At 40.1% G+C, this 17,786-nt stretch overlaps 1 protein-coding gene across 3 annotated transcripts in view; it reads left to right on the top strand.

Annotated features, from left to right (window-relative positions):
* Positions 1-17,786, top strand: part of sh3gl3a (SH3-domain GRB2-like 3a) — a 42,781-nt gene that overhangs the window by 16,881 nt on the left and 8,114 nt on the right. For all 3 annotated transcript variants that reach the window (XM_041935525.1, XM_041935542.1, XM_041935533.1), the window contains exons 2-6: positions 11,632-11,700; positions 13,647-13,719; positions 13,823-13,966; positions 14,784-14,917; positions 15,814-15,972. In XM_041935525.1, coding sequence (XP_041791459.1) covers positions 11,632-11,700; positions 13,647-13,719; positions 13,823-13,966; positions 14,784-14,917; positions 15,814-15,972 — 579 coding nt within the window. The remainder of the gene's footprint in view (positions 1-11,631; positions 11,701-13,646; positions 13,720-13,822; positions 13,967-14,783; positions 14,918-15,813; positions 15,973-17,786) is intronic.

Below are 17,786 nucleotides of genomic sequence, written 5' to 3' on the forward strand. Positions count from 1 at the left end.
ATGATGCTCTCACCATGGCAGCTTCTGTTTTGGCTCTAGCACGAGTGACACTTGCCACTGATGCCGATGTCTTGCTGCTGTTAGCACTGGAAACAGATGACTTGTTGCTCGTTACCATCTTGACCACTTCAAAACATCACTTTTCACTGTCGTGTTCTCGTGCAGTGTGTCAAAACTCTGACTAATGACAAAGTTAAACCATCGCCAATGAAGACAGAGTCGTAGTACTGTCATACTGTGTTTACTGTCACACCTCTTCACTAACATGCTGGTGAAAACTCTTAGCTTGTAAATAAATGTCAAAAAAAAACTCATTTTTAACCACTTATCAAATATATCTTTATCAAAACATTGCCATTGATCTCCTTTTACCATCCTTAACATTAAATAAATGAACTTACGACATCTATGATGCTTTTTAGTAAATGGAAGCGGAATATATTCAGAGCATGCACAACATGTCTGCCTTGTTTTTCGGAACAGCCGGGGAGTGAACAGAAATGAGCTAACCAGAACCGACTTAACAGGATGTGAAGTTATCAGTAACCAAATATTAAAATTAGTCTTTCTTAAAGACAAGTTAAACTTAAGAGAAGATATCAATACATAATTTTAACTGAAACAAGCGCGATAATCATACAAAGGAGAAATCAACTAAGTCAACTAATCGCGTACATACCTAGTAGCGTAACACGAACTACTATTCATCACTCAGTCGCAAAACTCATACAGCCCTTTCATGGATCCTGATTGCTCCCTGAACCCTATTTTGACAAGTGTCCTGTATATTATTGAGCCGACTGCACTGTCAGCTGTCTGCCATTCACTGACCCTATCAAATCGATGAAGAGCAGCTGTCTTTAGTGAGGGTTTGTTGACACACACAGTGCTGAGCTACAGTATGTAACGTACAATTTTCCATTTATTTAAATGGAATTAAATTTATAGCAGTTTTGGTGAATATACCTACCATGTGTAATCTTAGTGTGTCCTAGGTGTAGTCTCTGCTGCTTTAAAGAAATTTGCCCCAAAGAAATGAAAGGTAAAGCTCCATCAGTCTGTGTGAAATATGACAGGCGTGGCTCAGAGCAATAGATTTACCATTCAATGCGGGACCTCATTATTTGTCTTTTTTTTTTTTTTTTGCACAATTACTGTATGGTTCAGCCCCTCATCAGCCCTTTTTCCTGTGTGTGCTTTGTTGCCAAGCATTGTTTTAACCCACAGTACTGTATTTTACACTGCAGTGGAGATGTGAACATTTACTACATACCGTATGTCTGGCTGGGCGGTATACTGGTTTGCCACAGTCACTTGTGGTGTATTCTACCTTGATTGTGGATTTCACAATACGTCATTACAGTGACAAATGTTTTAGCACATGAAAAATGGGTTTTGCTCTTGCTGTGTCATGCAGATAGAGGGCTACAATGTAAAACTGCAAAAAATTTGGGGATTTCATTGTCTACAGCAGTGGTCCGCAACCTTTTTATCCTAGGGACTGGTCAACGCTTGACAATCGTACCGTAGATTGTTTGTATTGTAAATATAATAATAAACAGAAATCCACTGTGTACTCACATGCAACTTTATTAGCAGCTTCCTCGTAACTTCCAACAACATTGTCTTTTAATCCAGGGTGCTTGGTCTCCAAGTGGTGAAGTAGTTTTGAAGGCTTCATTGCCTCATTAGAGAGCCGGTCATTTGATGCAGATCGGCTCGGTGTGTGGGAATCATCCATATTTCAAGTTGGTCTCCTGGTGTTGTCTGCTAAAAGCTTTCTTTTTCTTGGAAGTCGTTGCTCTTCTGTCTCTTCACTGGGCCTTTTCCCCTTCACAAAGAAACTTTCTAAACACGTCTGTTTTTAACTCATTTTGCTAGCTTTGGGTTAAATTTGAGCGTTCAAGTGACCGAGATGTAACCGAGAGAATCCTGTCATTTTTCAAAATAAAAGATTTTTCAAAAATAAAAGATCGTTCAGACTCAGTTAATAAATAAAACAGAAATAGTTAATTATTGCTTATGCCGCCCGGCACCAATTGATCCACAGACCGGTACCAGTCCGTGACCCGGGGGTTGGGGACCACTGGTCTACAGTACACAATATCATTAAAAGAATCAGAGAATCTGAAGAAATCTCTGTACACAAGGGACAAGGCCGAAAACCAACACTGGATGGCCGTGCTGTTCGGGCCCTCAGATGGCACTGCATTGAAAACACACACGCGTCTGTAATGGACACCACAGCATGGGCTCAGGAGCATGGCTCCATTGAAAATGTTTGGTACATTATGTCACGGAAAATACAACAAAGGAGACCCTGAACTGTTGAGCAGCTGAACTCGTGCATCAAGTAAGAATTGGAAAGCATTCTCCTCAGTTCTCAAATGCTTACAGAGTGTTGTTAAAAGATGTGATGCAGCTGAGTGGTAAACATGACACTGTCCCGACTTTTTTGAAACGTGTTGCTAACCTCTGATTCTAAACGACAATAGAATTTTCAAAAGTAATGGAATTTCTCAGTTTCATCATTTGATATGCTGTCTTTGTGCTATTTTCAATGAAATATGGGGTGATTTGTAAATCATCACATTCTGTTTCTATTTGAATTTTAAACAACTTTTGTCCCAACTTTTTTTAGAAACAGGGTTGTAGTGTACAGACCAACTGTAAAACTGTTCCAAAATATTGTTAAACTTATTTGCTTATCCAAGCTGGAAAGCATTGGGTGGCTCCAATTTCCAACTCACCCCACCCACCAATGAAAAAACAGACTCTTGCTCAAAACAGCAGGAAGGTCAGAGCTCAATCCAGCTGGGACTACTTGTTATAATAGTCTCTCAATATTTTTGTCCTTTGAAGAACTCATTTGGTATGTGTCTGACTCTCCTGTCAAATTTTGAAGTAAAAAATAATTAGCGTACCGTTTTGATATCCACTACTCACTCCTCTCTCTCACAGCATTAGTTAGGGCAGTTCGTCCCCTCCACTTTGCCTCTGCAAAGGCCAGCTCCTTAGGGAGACACACTAAAACAATATGGTTCTTTTAAACCCACAACAAAAGAATTCTTGTTCATGTGTGTGCAGGCCGGTGATTCACCTCCTCGAGAGATTGCACAGTGCTTGTGATTTGACTTCATGTCACTTTCCCTCCAATCAATAGCATATCTTAGCTGAGAAGGTGTGCTCTGTGACACAGTGACAGTGAGTCACAGAGCACCAAACAGGCAGAGCATCACACTCTTGTTTTTCACTTTCTTATGACCTTCTGCACCCTTTTTCCGTACCTTGGAGACACACAGTGCAGACCATCCACTGTGGAATCCCTCTTAACTTGTCCAGACTCATTTCTGACAAAATCCACGTCACTGTGAGGCTGAGAGAAAAGGCTGCGCAAAACATTATCTCCACATTAATAGGTGTGAACCAGTATTAACACCATGCAAAACATTAAATTAACCTTGCTTCTTTTAAATCCAACCTTTCTTCTTTGGCTTGAATTCTTAAGTCAGATCTCTTGTAATGCCTGTCATATTGTTCAATGAGCTTTGCAAGGAAAATGGCTTTATCTCAGTATTAACGTGAGAAGTGAAGGACCTAATGGTTTATTTCATTTCTTGTTATAATGATTTGTCTAATCCTCCAGGCAACTCCATGTGTATGTGTAGAGTGTATACCAGCCTGCTATCTGCTGCCTTTGCTTTTATATGGTCCTCCAATAAAACATACATATATGTAGCATGTGCTACGACAACCAAATGGTCCTTGGTTTGCCTGCTATGTCCTGATCCTCATTTGTCTCCATGTTTCTCCTGCCTGCCCTGCCCTGCTCTGCTGTCTGCCTCAGATCAACAGCTCACCACGCTCTGTGCAGTGAATGAAGTTCCAGCAGAGGTTGCAGTGCATGTGTGTGAGACTGAGCCGCTTGCTTGTCTGGCACATTGCTGTTGTAATTGGTAGAAGTCTATTGTGCACTTAAAAATAATCTCCCCCTTCTCATAACTCGCTGAATGTCCTTCTGTTTGTTGCAAATGCCAGACAGGTGTTTATGATACACCATACTTAGATAATTTAAAAACTATGGGTTTTCATACCAAAATACTTCACCTTATGTAGATAGTAACAGTTATATTGCCATAATATAATATTTAAGATGAACTATTATTAGTATTATTTTTTTTCTTCCTGCATGAAAAATGGCTGCCATGATGTAATTTTGTTAAGAATTTTGGATATAAATTTGAATGATTGAATAAATTAATACAATTACAACAACAAAAAAGCTAAAACCCTGATTCCAATTGTCTTTGCTCCATTAAACTCTCAGTCTGATTCTAATCTCTCATCCTCAATTATCTAATTATATCCCATAACCTAGATTTCCGTTTACTGAGACCTGACCTAAACCTGGGAAGGGCTCCCCCCAATGGAGATCAGCCCACCCAGTTACAATTACCTGAATGCATCCTGGTTAACTGGCCATGGTGGGAGTATTGCAGCTGTTTTAAACAATCATCTCACCTTTAGTCCTATTAGTTTAAGTACTTTTATCAGTTATGAAATTGTAACTTTTTTAAAATCATTTATTGTCCCCCTACTCAAATATGAGTTTTCTCAATGAATTCTCCGAGTTACTGCCATCTCTTGTGCACAAATTTGATAAGGCAGTTGTCATTGGTGACTAACATTCACGCAGACAATCCTAACTCATTTGCCACAGATTATTAAACAGTTCTAAATATTTTACCCTTGTGCAGTAGTCTCTGGTCCCACACATAACTCTTCAAGAGCATGTCTCTGAATTTCGTGAATAAGATTGACTTATTACAGTACAAATGTATTACCATTGGTGCACCTTTACTACCTGCTACAATAACCCAGAAACATTTAATCCAGTCACATCTTGAACGAGCAGTCTGCAGCCACATTTTCAAACTCTCTAGATTGCCGAATCGCCCTCATCACTTTGCTAATATTGATGATTTGTGTACATCAGCACGTGACTTTTACCCTCCAAACACTTTCGGGGTTGTCCCAGTTATTAATACAACCCCTTGGATCAGACAGCAAAGGAGAGAATATAGGAAGGCCAAATGAAGATGAGAAAAATCTGACTTGAAGTGTATTACTTCCATATGAAGGAGGTATAGTTTAAACTGAACCAGAATATTAAAGATGCACCGGCCGCCTACTTTTCTGGCATGATTAATAGTGATAAACACAGCTCAAGGTTACTGTGTAGCACTATTATGGAGCTTGTAAATGCCTCTGTCCTTGTCATTTGTGCCTTATCTAAGTTACTTTTTTGTCACCATCTCGATGGCCTGAGGTCCATCCCAATAACCTGAATCAACTGTCCTCCCCCTGTGATAGGTTAGCTGCCACTAAAGAATGGAAGTCTCTACCTAAACCCTGATAAAACAGAGATTCTTTTAGCTGGTCCTCATATCTTGTTTTCTGCAGTTAATCAGTTTATTGGTCCATTTCACTCAAATATCAGATGTATCCTCTACAGATCTTGAGATGATTAATCCACACTTTAACTTTCTCCTGCCTTGATTATTGCAAGCTCCTCTCCAAGAGTTTCAATCAAGATGATCTAAAGTGTTTACAGTTAGTTCAAAATGAATTGCTGGGCTATTAACAAGAACCAGCAAACAGTCCCACATTTCCCCTGTTCTCACTTTCCTCCATTGGCTTCCTGTACTGATTACTTATAACACTCTGCATGACCCAGCCCCGGGTACATTTCTGATCCCTTCATTCCATATTCCACTTTTCGACCCCATTCCTCTAATCCCAACCTTTTATCCATCCCCTGTTTGAACTGCAAAAACAACGATGACCACGCCTGTGCTGTTTTAGCCCCAACCCTCTTGAATCATCTTCCCTAATCAGATTTGCTGAGTTTTTGGACTGTTTCAAGCCATTTTTTCTAGGCAAGCCTTTTCAATCCTATTTGGAATTGGAATGGAGAAACTGGTGCATTCAAAGAGGCTCCACGATTCATCCACATGCAGCCGCAGTGGTGGTCGCTTTGCCCTCCCACTGACTGAAACTCCTCCAAGTAATCCTCGCTCAAAGATTAACCTAAGAAAAAAAAAATCTGCATACCGTAACTTAAACCTAATTAAGTTAATATGCATTTTTTACAGTATGCAAATAAGTAGCAAGATCCCGCAGTTGTCGTCTGGTCTTTTAAAAGCGTGAAAGTGAAACACCCTGGATGTTGTCACACTTGGGGTGTAACGTAGAATAATGTAATGAAGCCAGCCTCTTCATACCACTCACACTCACTGCCAAAGAGGAACACACTTTTGTGGTGAATGTAGTCTGTATGAACATCACAGGAAATATGTGTTCCAGTGAGCACGTAACTTTTGTGACTCAAAGGACCAGTGTGGACAATTTGGTGGCATCCAGCAGTGAGACAACCAACTAAACACCCTTTGCCCCACCCATCCTCTCCAAGTGTGTAGGTGGCCATGAAACTCATGAAAAATGTGAAAGGTGCCCTCCAGAGCCAGTGTTAGGTTCTTGTCCATTCTTGTCTACTGTAGAAACACGGGGGACCCCCAGCGAAACCTCTGTAACACCAACAAATAGTAATGTTAGCAAGGAGTGGATGAATGCTAATGGTAGCTAATGGGTTATTAAAGGATAACTTTCATTTTTTACAACCTGGACTTTATTTGTAGCATTAAATACGACCATTTAGACACCCAGACAACTTTGGTGGAGTCGTTTTGAAGAAATTAGCCACAGAAGAGCGGCGCGTATATCCGTATAATGCGAGTAATTGGGGCACCCGTGCGTAGCCTCTATAAACGCATAATCTGCGGCGAAACTCGTTCATATTCCAATATTTTGTTATGATATGCTGGCGCTATTCCCCTCTGAGCCCGTGGTGGCATGTTATCAACATCCAGTGTCTCTAGACAACTACTTCTGACGTGGATGATGTCATTTTCGAGCGCTGCGAGCAACCAGCCACAACACAGCTAACTCTGCGGCGGTCGGCTAGTTTAGCTGTAGTTTGCGACTGTTATTTTTCACAAAATGGATGAATATTTTTCCGACTCTGAGGTGGTGGACGATGACTTTGTTTACGATGGACGTCCTTACCATTTGAGCCAGAGTGCACGGACGAGGAGCTCGTTGAAAGGAGGACGCGGAGGCAGAAAGAGGAACAGCTGGCCAAACAACAACAAACGGCTGCGCGTCCACGAGTAGACGGTAACTGGTGGTGTTCTTGTGGACAATGTTCATCGATGACAACAGAGGAGGATATGTTCATCGATGACAACAGAGGAGGATATGTTCATCGATGACAACAGAGGAGGATATGTTCATCGATGACAACAGAGGAGGATGTGTCAATAAACGTCTGTATCACAACACTGAAGGATTTCCGCGCTATGACAAACCGGGCTGTGGTGGAGACGTTTTTTCGTGTCCCTAAAGTGAACTTGAAGACCCAGCCAAAGCCTGCAGGACCAAGTGGGCAACTTCCGATTGAGTAAGTAGCTTACACACATGTATAGATTGTTTATTTGCCTTGGTTTTGTTTGCCAGAAGTTTATCATTGCGCGGAAATCCTCCAGTGTTGTGACACAGACATTTATTGACACATCCAGACGCGTATCTCCTGGCCCAAGTCCCACTCTGACCAACAGAGGCATTCCTCCTCTGTTGTCATCGATGAACATTGTCCACAAGAACACCACCAGTTACCGTCTACTCGTGGACGCGCAGCCGTTTGTTGTTGTTTGACCAGCTGTTCCTCTCTCTGCCTCCTCGTCCTCCTTTCAACCAGCTCCTCGTCCGTGTACTCTGGCTCAAATGGTAAGGACGTCCATCGTAAACAAAGTCATCGTCCACCACCTCAGAGTCGGAAAAATATTCATCCATTTTGTGAAAAATAACAGTCGCAAACTACAGCTAAACTAGCCGACCGCCGCAGAGTTAGCTGTGTTGTGGCTGGTTGCTCGCAGCGCGTGGCGTTCAAAATGACGTCATCCACGTCAGAAGTAGTTGTCTAGAGACGCTGGATGTTGATAACATGCCACCACGGGCTCAGAGGGGAATAGCGCCAGCATATCATAACAAAATATTGGAATATGAACGAGTTTCGCCGCAGATTATGCGTTTATAGAGGCTACGCACGGGTGCCCCAATTACTCGCATTATACGGATATACGCGCCGCTCTTCTGTGGCTAATTTCTTCAAAACGACTCCAAATGCCACCAAAGTTGTCTGGGTGTCTAAATGGTCGTAATTAATGCTACAAATAAAGTCCAGGTTGTAAAAAACGAAAGTTATCCTTTAAATGTGTTATTTTGCCTGGAAATATGGCCCAGTGTCCCTCCAGATTTGAACTATTCATGGTCTCTTCAGTTGCTGATCAATCAGAAAGCGGTTTACTTATGTTTTGTTTGTTTGATTCCCTACAGTTATACAACTTGCGACCTGGAACACAGTAGTACGACGTTATCCTTTCAATAACAGCAGTTGAGCTTCTCAGCCCGAGTGTGACATCAGAGGAAAATGACCGCCATGTAGTCCATAATTTCTGCAAGCAATAATACTTCACATCTTAATCTCTCAAAACCACATATCAGAAATTCAATTGTGCTACGTTTCTGAATGTGTCTCTCATTCTTTTTTCCCCTTCAGTCATGCAATAAGCATGAGCTATCACCATTTAAATCTATCACTGAAAACTTCATGTCTCACGTACATGGAAATACAGTGTTTTTCTTGTACTGTAGGCCAGAGTTAGTAGCCTTAACGTCACATCTTAGTTCACCATATTTGTTCAGGCTGAGTGAAAAGACAAAGACGTGTTGCTTTGTGTGCGTGCATGTGTATGTGCTCTCTCTACAAAGGAAGGAATACGCAGAGTGTGGGCTTCCCCTCTCTCCCAGGCCCATCTGTAAAGACCTGTGTTCAGAGTGCAGGAACACACGCACATCTATCGACTCAGTCACACAATCAAAAAATGACTGGAAATGAACTTGCAGCGCTGGAACTAACATCCTGATGGTGAAGACCGTAGCCTGCCGGAGAGTCCCTTCACGTCAAAGCCCCTGTTGATTGGACCAGTTTTACTTTCAGAGTGATTGTTGAGCGGCGTGTTCACTCTCAGTTCACTGCTCAGGATAACTGCAGGTCAAACATGGAGATTAGATGGTGTCAGTACAGGATGCAGATTAAAAGCAGGACCAGCACCAGTCATTTGCTGCCACCTGCTGCTGCAGCTTGTACTAATGCATCTGACCCTGAAGCATTGTCCTAGTGATCTAGCTGCCTGCCCCTGTCTCGCTTTGATGTAGGAAGTGCTTGCTCATGGGAGAATTGTTGAGTCTCTGTAGGTTAAGAGGGTCCTGACCTGCTCTATATGGAAAGTGTGCTGAGACAACTTCTGTTGTATTTTGGAGCTACATACATTAAACCTAAATGAAAATTAAATTGAACATCATGTAACTCAGTTCAGTTTTTAATCTCAGTAAATCTTCACAATCAAAAAGCCACTGTACAAATGGTTTTGTCTAAATGTAAGAGGTATGTGGCCAGTGGTAAGGGTGGTGGGACGACCCAGAGCAGGGTGCTGGGAAATTTCCCTTTTTTCAGTGTTGACATCTATGTGTTTATTGACTAGGAACATGTTACAACAGCATTTATATGACTCTGAATCACATGACCTCAGATGTTCAGAGGTGTTAATGGAGCTCCCCTGCTGTTCAGGACCACAGTATTAGCAACAGAAGTAAAATCATAGAAATGATCAAGAAACCATAAAATACAAGTAGAGGCTGCATATTTTTTCATAAGTGATTAAAGCCATTTTGAGCCTTGTGAGAGGTTGACTGCTTTCCTCTTTCATCCCAATGTAAAATGAGTATTATTTGGACTGCTGGTTAGAAAAATAGGCAAATGGTATAAAGCACCTTTCAAACACTGGCAATTTATTGTGCTTTGTATAATGGACAGAGATTCATTACAGCATTTTTTTAACACAACTAAGATTGAAAAAAATATATATATATTGCTTGAGTTGCTTTGTGCAGGTTAACAGATTTTTATGAGTTGATACTCTCTATCACAGAGTAAGTCACTCTCATCCCAGCGTGTAGTAGTTGTGTCAGTGTGAGTTGAAAGGGAAAGGTGTGAGTTGTGACGTAGACTGCATCGATCATGTTCAAGGTGCTTTGGGTTAAGTTTCCCATTGACTTTGGAATCTTAGTTATTATGCTTTCTTCAGTTATATGAATCCTAATATTTTATAGAAGAACCTAATGTTCCTGTTGACTCTGGGATGTACAGCAGCAGTCATGATGGCTCAAATCTCGTTTCTATTCTGGGTCAATCTCCAGGTCCTCACTTCATATCTCTCTGCTAAATGTTGTGCTGTTTGCAGAGCTGCTAACTGGATGACTTTTAGCTGGGCTGTGTCTGCTGGAGCACTTATCATCACCACCGGTAGATTTTACTTTCAGCCAGTTTACTAACCTGCTCTGAAAGGAAGACCGTGTAGTTTTGTTTTGTATAATGAGAGAGTGAGCTGGACTACCACTTTGAATGTCTGAGTGACTGTTGCTTTGTTGCTGAGCATCGAGTTATTAATTTTAGTAAGAAGTGAACTTTATCTTGAATGGTCTCTGCTTACACTCTTAGTGTAGTGTTGATAGTAGAAAGTAGAAAATTTTGAAAGCAAATGATCTAATGACATCACATGAAAGTAAACAACACTAAAGCATAATGGGGCTTATTTTACAGTCAGAAAACATGAACTGAGTGACTGAAATGACTGAAGTTTTCTTCCTAACTGGCCAACTGCCCCAAATCTTTCAGTATTAGTCGACTATTTGTGCACACAGAATTTTAATCCTCTTTAAATCTGCAGGGGAATGGTGTCAAAGTCCCATTCCTCTGTTTGACACACATTTTGAATCCATGCAAGGTCACTGAACTGCTCAAGTGTTGTGGTGTAAAACCAGTTTATTTACCAAAACAGTCATGAACCCAAACAGCTAAATTCAAGCCACATATGCACATCTCTCTCTCACACTCGTTATAGTGTGAATTTCTCAAGAGAAACTGCTGAGTAATTGAGTCATCTTCTCTTTCAAGTAGCACATTGCATCATTCACAATGTGTCATGCAGTCGCAGAGCTTTCTTTCAGAGTGGACTGGTAGTATCATGCACTGACTCACAGAATGCTGTTCAGACATGTGAATACAATACAAACTCTCCATGGGAGAAAGTTAAAAACCACAGTGTGTGTGTGTGTGTGTGTGTGTGTGTGTGTGTGTGCGCGCGCGTGCGCGCGTGTGCGTGTGCGTGTATGTGTGTCGACTATTAGTCAATTGAGAGTTTTGTCTTCTTTGGTTTATTCTAGTAAGGCTACACAGATAAAGGTATATGTATAATAAAAAATCACTTGTCTACACAGGCTGCTAAGCACCAGCTATAAAAAAGGAATTTATCGTTGCCCTGGTGATGCAGCTCACACCTGGGAACAGTTTATATTTGGTCTAATTTAACAGTTCCGTTGTTTAAGCTTATCATCATCACATAGTTTTTAATTTTTCAGTCCTTCATAATCCTCTCTCTGATCTCTCTGCAGCTGCTCAGTGAAAAGATCAGTGGGGCAGAGGGGACGAAGCTGGATGAAGACTTCATGGAGATGGAGAGGGTGAGTTCAGTGCAGCTGTCTGCTCAGCACTAATCATGTTCTTTTGATGGATGCTCAGTGTCACACGTGGTAGGTCTCGATTGATTTCTTATAGTGCAAGAGAGAGAGAAAAGCTTCTTATGTGAAAGTCCTTTTGAACTCTTCATCTGTTTAAACACTTGTGAAGAGGAGGAATGTTGGTGATGGTCATTGATTTCCCAGATTTTCAGAATTCTGCTGTCACCAACAAGCAGAGTGAAAGATCACAATTACCTGGCTGGAGTTTGGGTTCAGTCCTGTGTCTGTGTGTTGGGCTACCTCCTAAACATCAATGTGACTTGAATCATCAGTCCAGTGTTATCTGCAAGTCATGCTTCATAGTGGAGGGGTCAACAATTGTGTCAGGGCCCATACTAAATTATTTTACACTAACACTAACCTCTGTGATGGCTGGAACTGCTTCTCTTGAGGCGTCTGCTGTAGTGATACTGATGCTACTGGCAACTGTTTTTCCAGGTTTGGGTCAGTCAGTCTTTGACTTCTTTTGAAGATGCAGTTCTGAAAACAACTGCTAGAAGTTAATTGCTTTGCATCGTAATGCTTTCATGTTGGTTGTCAGGCACATCAGCTGGTTCCACAAGCATGTGGCAAATATGTTCCATCCCTATTGTTTACTTTTCATGTCCTGAAACCTCTCACCAAATGCCTGAAGGAGCTTTCACACTCGGCACTCAGATGTCGTAGCAGCTTTTGTTCTTGCAGAGCAGGAAAATGCAGTGTTTCCTCTTTTCAGTTGCACTTGCCACAGCTTTAATTTCACTTCAAATGATTTCACAGCTGAAAGCAGGGAGATGAGAAGCTGATGAGCTTGAGGCTTGATAATGTTCTTTCTGTACAAAATTAAAATAGTGTGCAGAAAAATTAAGTGAGTGACTAAACCATTGGGGTGATTAAAATACTTACACTCATTTTGGCCAAATGACAAAATATAATTTTTTTGCATAGCATATCAGCTAATCACAATTGTCTCATTACTGTATATTTTTTGGATCATAGCTCTCTCTTCCAACTTTATATCCAATTCAACCTGTAGAATTCTCATTTTCATTTCATGTTCTTCCTTCAGAAGAACTGCAGTGAGAGACTGTGAGAACTGTGAACCACTGCACACCGCACTTTACACCTCCACCTCCACCTGCACCTTCTGTGTACTTAACTTTTAGGTCCACACATATACGTAACTAATTATATACATTTTAGTATATTGGCACATTTCATTTTCATTGGCATATTTTATTGTCCACTGGTATATTTTATTCTGTCGGTACATATCACTGTGTATTTTTTTTATTCTGTTGGTACATATCACTGTGTATATTTTATTCTGCTTGTATATTTTATTCTGTTTGCACATTTCACTTCCATATTTTATTGTTTATTGTTTAGTATATTTTATTGCCTTAGTATATTTTCATTCTGTTATATTTTTAATTGCTTTACGAATATTTTTATTGCATGTTGGTTTATTTTATTTTATTGTAGTTATCTTAATTTTATTCTTTCTAGTCTTCTTATCTTTCTTACCATCTAACATGGGGGTTGCAATGAAAATTTCATTGACATGCGCAATGACAATAAAGACTCTTGAATCTCTTGAATCTTGAATCTTGAATCTTGGTAGTCGACCACAGGCATTAAATCTCTCTCTTCTGATCTCTGTCTTATTGTGTCATCATCACAAAGCCTGCAGCAGATCAATAATTGCACTCTCATAGTTGTGCCATTTGTATCTCCTTCATCAGATTTGAATGAAGCCTGATGTGCATGTTTAGGACATAGTGCATAATGTGTCCAGTGAGCTTAATTAGGATTGCTCAAAGGCAAAAATGGATGGTTGACATATCTGTAACTGTAACATATCTGTAACTGTAATATCTTTTTTAATGTTCTTGTCTTCATCCCATCAGAAAATTGAGGTGACCAACAAGTCAGTGTTTGACCTCTTGTCCAAAACAACAGAATACCTCCAGCCTAACCCAGGTAAAAACAGATGGATCGGTTATATTGTTAAAGAATTTGCTGTTCTTTTATCTACCACTGTAACACTGCCTTGCAAAATTAATCTAGTATTCATTGTCCGTAGCTTCTCGAGCCAAACTGAACATGCTGAATACAGTGTCTAAGATCCGGGGGCAGGTGAAGACCACTGGCTACCCTCAGACTGAAGGCCTGCTGGGAGATTGCATGCTGCGCTACGGCCATGAACTGGGAGAGGACTCTGTCTTTGGTACTAATTCTCATATTACAGAAAATAGTGGCCAGGGCTGCAGAGAGGCATTTCCCCATTTACAAACAATCAAAGATGTGCAGCATGGGTGTATAAAGCATCATGATGTCCTATATAACCCTGACTGCAGAAAGTTGGGAATTTGCAATCAATTAAAGAATGTAAATGATCACTTTCTACTTCATATATATTTTACACTCTGTGCCAGCAATTTTGAATTGGGTTTGTACATCAACTATGAGTATTTAGAAATGCATCACTGTATTTACATCACTGTTGATGCTCGCTTAAAGACCTTTCTATTTGAAACAGGCTTATAGTATGTGTGTGTATGCGTTTTTGTGTGTGTGCAAAAATCTATGTATAAATTTGCTCAGGTGTGTGTGCAGTGCCCTCCACCCCTTAGCATCAGCTGGGAAATTTTATTTATTAGTCTAATAAACAAACAAAATAAACTCACAAAATTATTAATTATCTTGTTAAGTCATTGTCATCGTCGCAGTTCAGTCGCTCAGGTTTGGTGGAAATAAACCCTCAATTCACAGAGTTAAATGTGTAACTGCTCTGGCTCTGCATTCTGCTCTTACTGCCATTTTTCTACTACTGGGTTAGCTGAGTAGTGGCTCTCAGTCCTTCTTCAAAGGCAAACCATTAAATTAGCTAAATAAAATAACAGAAGTTGTGTGTGTATATATGTATATACATTCATACACACAGACACACACACACACACACACACACACACACACACATTTTTTATTTTACAGTGTCCTCTGAAAAGACAATGTTAAATGAAATGATGTGATTTGTCCTGTAGGCTGCGCTCTGGTGGATATGGGTGAGGCCATGAGGCAGATGGCGGATGTGAAGGACTCCTTGGACATAAACGTCAAACTCAACTTTATTGACCCCCTTCAGAATGTACAGGACAAGGACCTCAAAGAGATCATGGTACATTACCGCAGCCTGCACCTGTTAATTTGATCCAGCTATGAATTCCACACCATAAAATACTGCTACTAGATATGAAAGTCTTGCATTCAACATTGACTCACAGTACCGAAGTATTAAAGTAAGTAATGTATGCTGCATGTCATCCCCACTCTTTTCCCCCTTTTCTATCACTATCAAATAAAGGCAAAAAGTCCCCAAAAGACACAAACAAAAATAGTGATTAAAAAACAAAATGTCTTTACATTTATTAGAGTCTCCCCAAAGTAGGAGGCTTGGAAACAACTGGACCAGAGCAGTCAAAAGGAGCTGACTGAGAGCTTTCACAGCAGCCGAAACAAACTGGACCAAATGGGCAAACCCAGCAGAGTTTGTCTGAACTGTATCAAACTAGTTAGTGTAAAAGAACCCAAACAAATTGACTTTTGTGCTTTTAGCCCCATGGATCAACATAGCAGTTTGCTGAGTTGTCAGTTCAGTCCATGAACTCAGAAAAGCGCATAAACCAGGTAAAATGTCATTCTACTTTGGTGACGAACAGCAATAATATGAATTTGGATTTTGTTTGATGAAAATGAATTCAGTTTTGTAAACAGAGCTCACATGCATTTGGCAAAAAGAATGAATTAACAGCATGTAACCTAATGTTTCAGAATGTATAAGCTTATACATTTTAAAACAGGACAATATAAAAAATCAGCATTTTCCTGCATACTGCTTATATAAGATGTGAGAGTAGAGTGCATGGTTACTTTTATTGTTATGTCAGTCTGTAAGCATTTGCCAATACAGACAGGCATACTGTATATAAAATATACTTCCATAAGAAATGTTTAGATGTATGACCAAAGAAGAAGAGTGACATCATATTGACATGTTCCTGTTCATATTTGCAGCATCACTTGAAGAAGCTGGAGGGCCGCCGGTTAGACTTTGACTATAAGAAGAAGCGTCAGGGGAAGATTGCAGATGAGGAGATCCGGCAAGCTGTGGAGAAGTTTGAGGAGAGCAAAGAACTGGCTGAGAGGAGCATGTTCAACTTCCTGGAGAATGATGTAAGAGAAGATAGAACCCCAACATGAAGATAGGGATTCCTGAACATATGGCAACTGGCAATTTAAAACACGTCAACCTTAACTAGAAACATGTGAAAGTCTAGAAAAATATGAATTTAGCACCCTAATACAGGCATGCAAGGCGATGTGACTGGATCACTAGGTGAAGTCATGCACCTCAGTCCAGTTAAAGATTATACTTTTTTTTTTAATGTACATACTTTAGCATGTAAAGCCTAGATAAGCTTAGTTACCTATAACATTTTCATTCATTTCATGCATTTCATGCTTTGGAGCTCTGATTGTTGTAAAACAGTGTCGTTCTGCTCTGTCCTCTGAGTATTCCTTCTGCTGAAAGTCAGTGTAGGAAGCTTCGTAAGTTACACTGAAGTCTTGCTGTGAGGTACAAGTGTCTTTAGATCAACGCTAAGTAAACACCTGCGAGATGCTTGATAAATATCCGGCTCTGATTATCTAACCACATGCTCAACAGAACACACTCATCAAGTTTCTTTGGTGCAAGTGCGACAAAGTTTGTAATATGTATATTATATATATACTGCAGTTCCCTCAGATTTGAGCATTACGCGTCAGGCCTAGTTTACAAGTACATGGTATTTTTTTAAATGCATCTCTTTCTCTGCATTATGTCCTTTCATCCACACACAAATTTAGTGTTAGGTCACTGAAAACTGACCTTTTGGAAAACTTCTTCCAGGCTGAGGATATTCAGAAACTCAAAGTGCAGTTTTGGCATGTAATGATAACTTAAATAATATTTCTAATCAGAATAATGATAATAATATTTGGATTGGGAGAGTGCCTTTTATTTGCTGCTCTGATAGAAGTCTAGTTTAAACACAGAAGAATGTGCACACATCCAAAACAAACCAGCTGTGCGTCTTGCTTGAAGACCCAAGGCTAAATCATTAGTTGGCTAATTAGCTACTTAACATGCTAAGCTAATAAGCTTGGTATGGCGAGCACGGACACCAATATCTGCTAATTGGTGCTAATATATAAATTAAACGAATTTAGAATTTCACTAACCCAAAAAACTGGAGCACAGACATCTTGGATGATCGGTTAATACAGTTAACCGCACAGCAGTCCAAATAATTGGTCCAATAATTGCACAAAAAATTCTAAAGAAGGCACAAACAGCATAGACACAGCTAAGAGGACAACTGAGTGACTGGTGTCAATGGCTAGCTGTCACTTAAAGCAGCCACGCCCTTAATTATACATAACTTCAAGCCTTTAAATAGTTTCAATGTGTAAGTTCTGTAAAAACTCACCCCTCGTGCAGTTGTCATGAACGCGGGAATTAGCTACAAATTATTTTTTATACCACAGTGTAAACATGTTTATTTTTCAAGTTTTCAAGTTTCTAAAAGCAGCTCAGATTCAACCCTCCTGTGATAACCATGACCTGGATGACTGGGAATGCACAGTAGGAGCTCTAGTTACAGATAGCTACCAGTAATAGCTATTTTCAGGCCTCTGATTGGCCAGCATGGCGTTAGGGATGGGCTTATATCACTGCCTGTTGGTTTGGCGTTCTCTTTAAAGTGTTTCGACTGTGTTTTCATATGAACAGCTTTAGTGCTTTTTTGATTTTTATTTATTTATTTATTTTTGAGAATAAAAACCCAGTTAGAAAAACTGTGTATGATGGGCTAGGCCTCAGATTTGTGCACATAACAAATGTGGTTGAGACATGATTTTACATGTCGCAATACTAGTTTGTTTTATTTTTTTTGTATTATATTTGTATTTCTGCCCATTATCATATTAATATATTTGTGATAATA

The sequence above is a fragment of the Chelmon rostratus genome, chromosome 1 (genome assembly GCF_017976325.1).
Source record: "Chelmon rostratus isolate fCheRos1 chromosome 1, fCheRos1.pri, whole genome shotgun sequence".
NCBI classification, from domain to species: domain Eukaryota; kingdom Metazoa; phylum Chordata; class Actinopteri; order Chaetodontiformes; family Chaetodontidae; genus Chelmon; species Chelmon rostratus.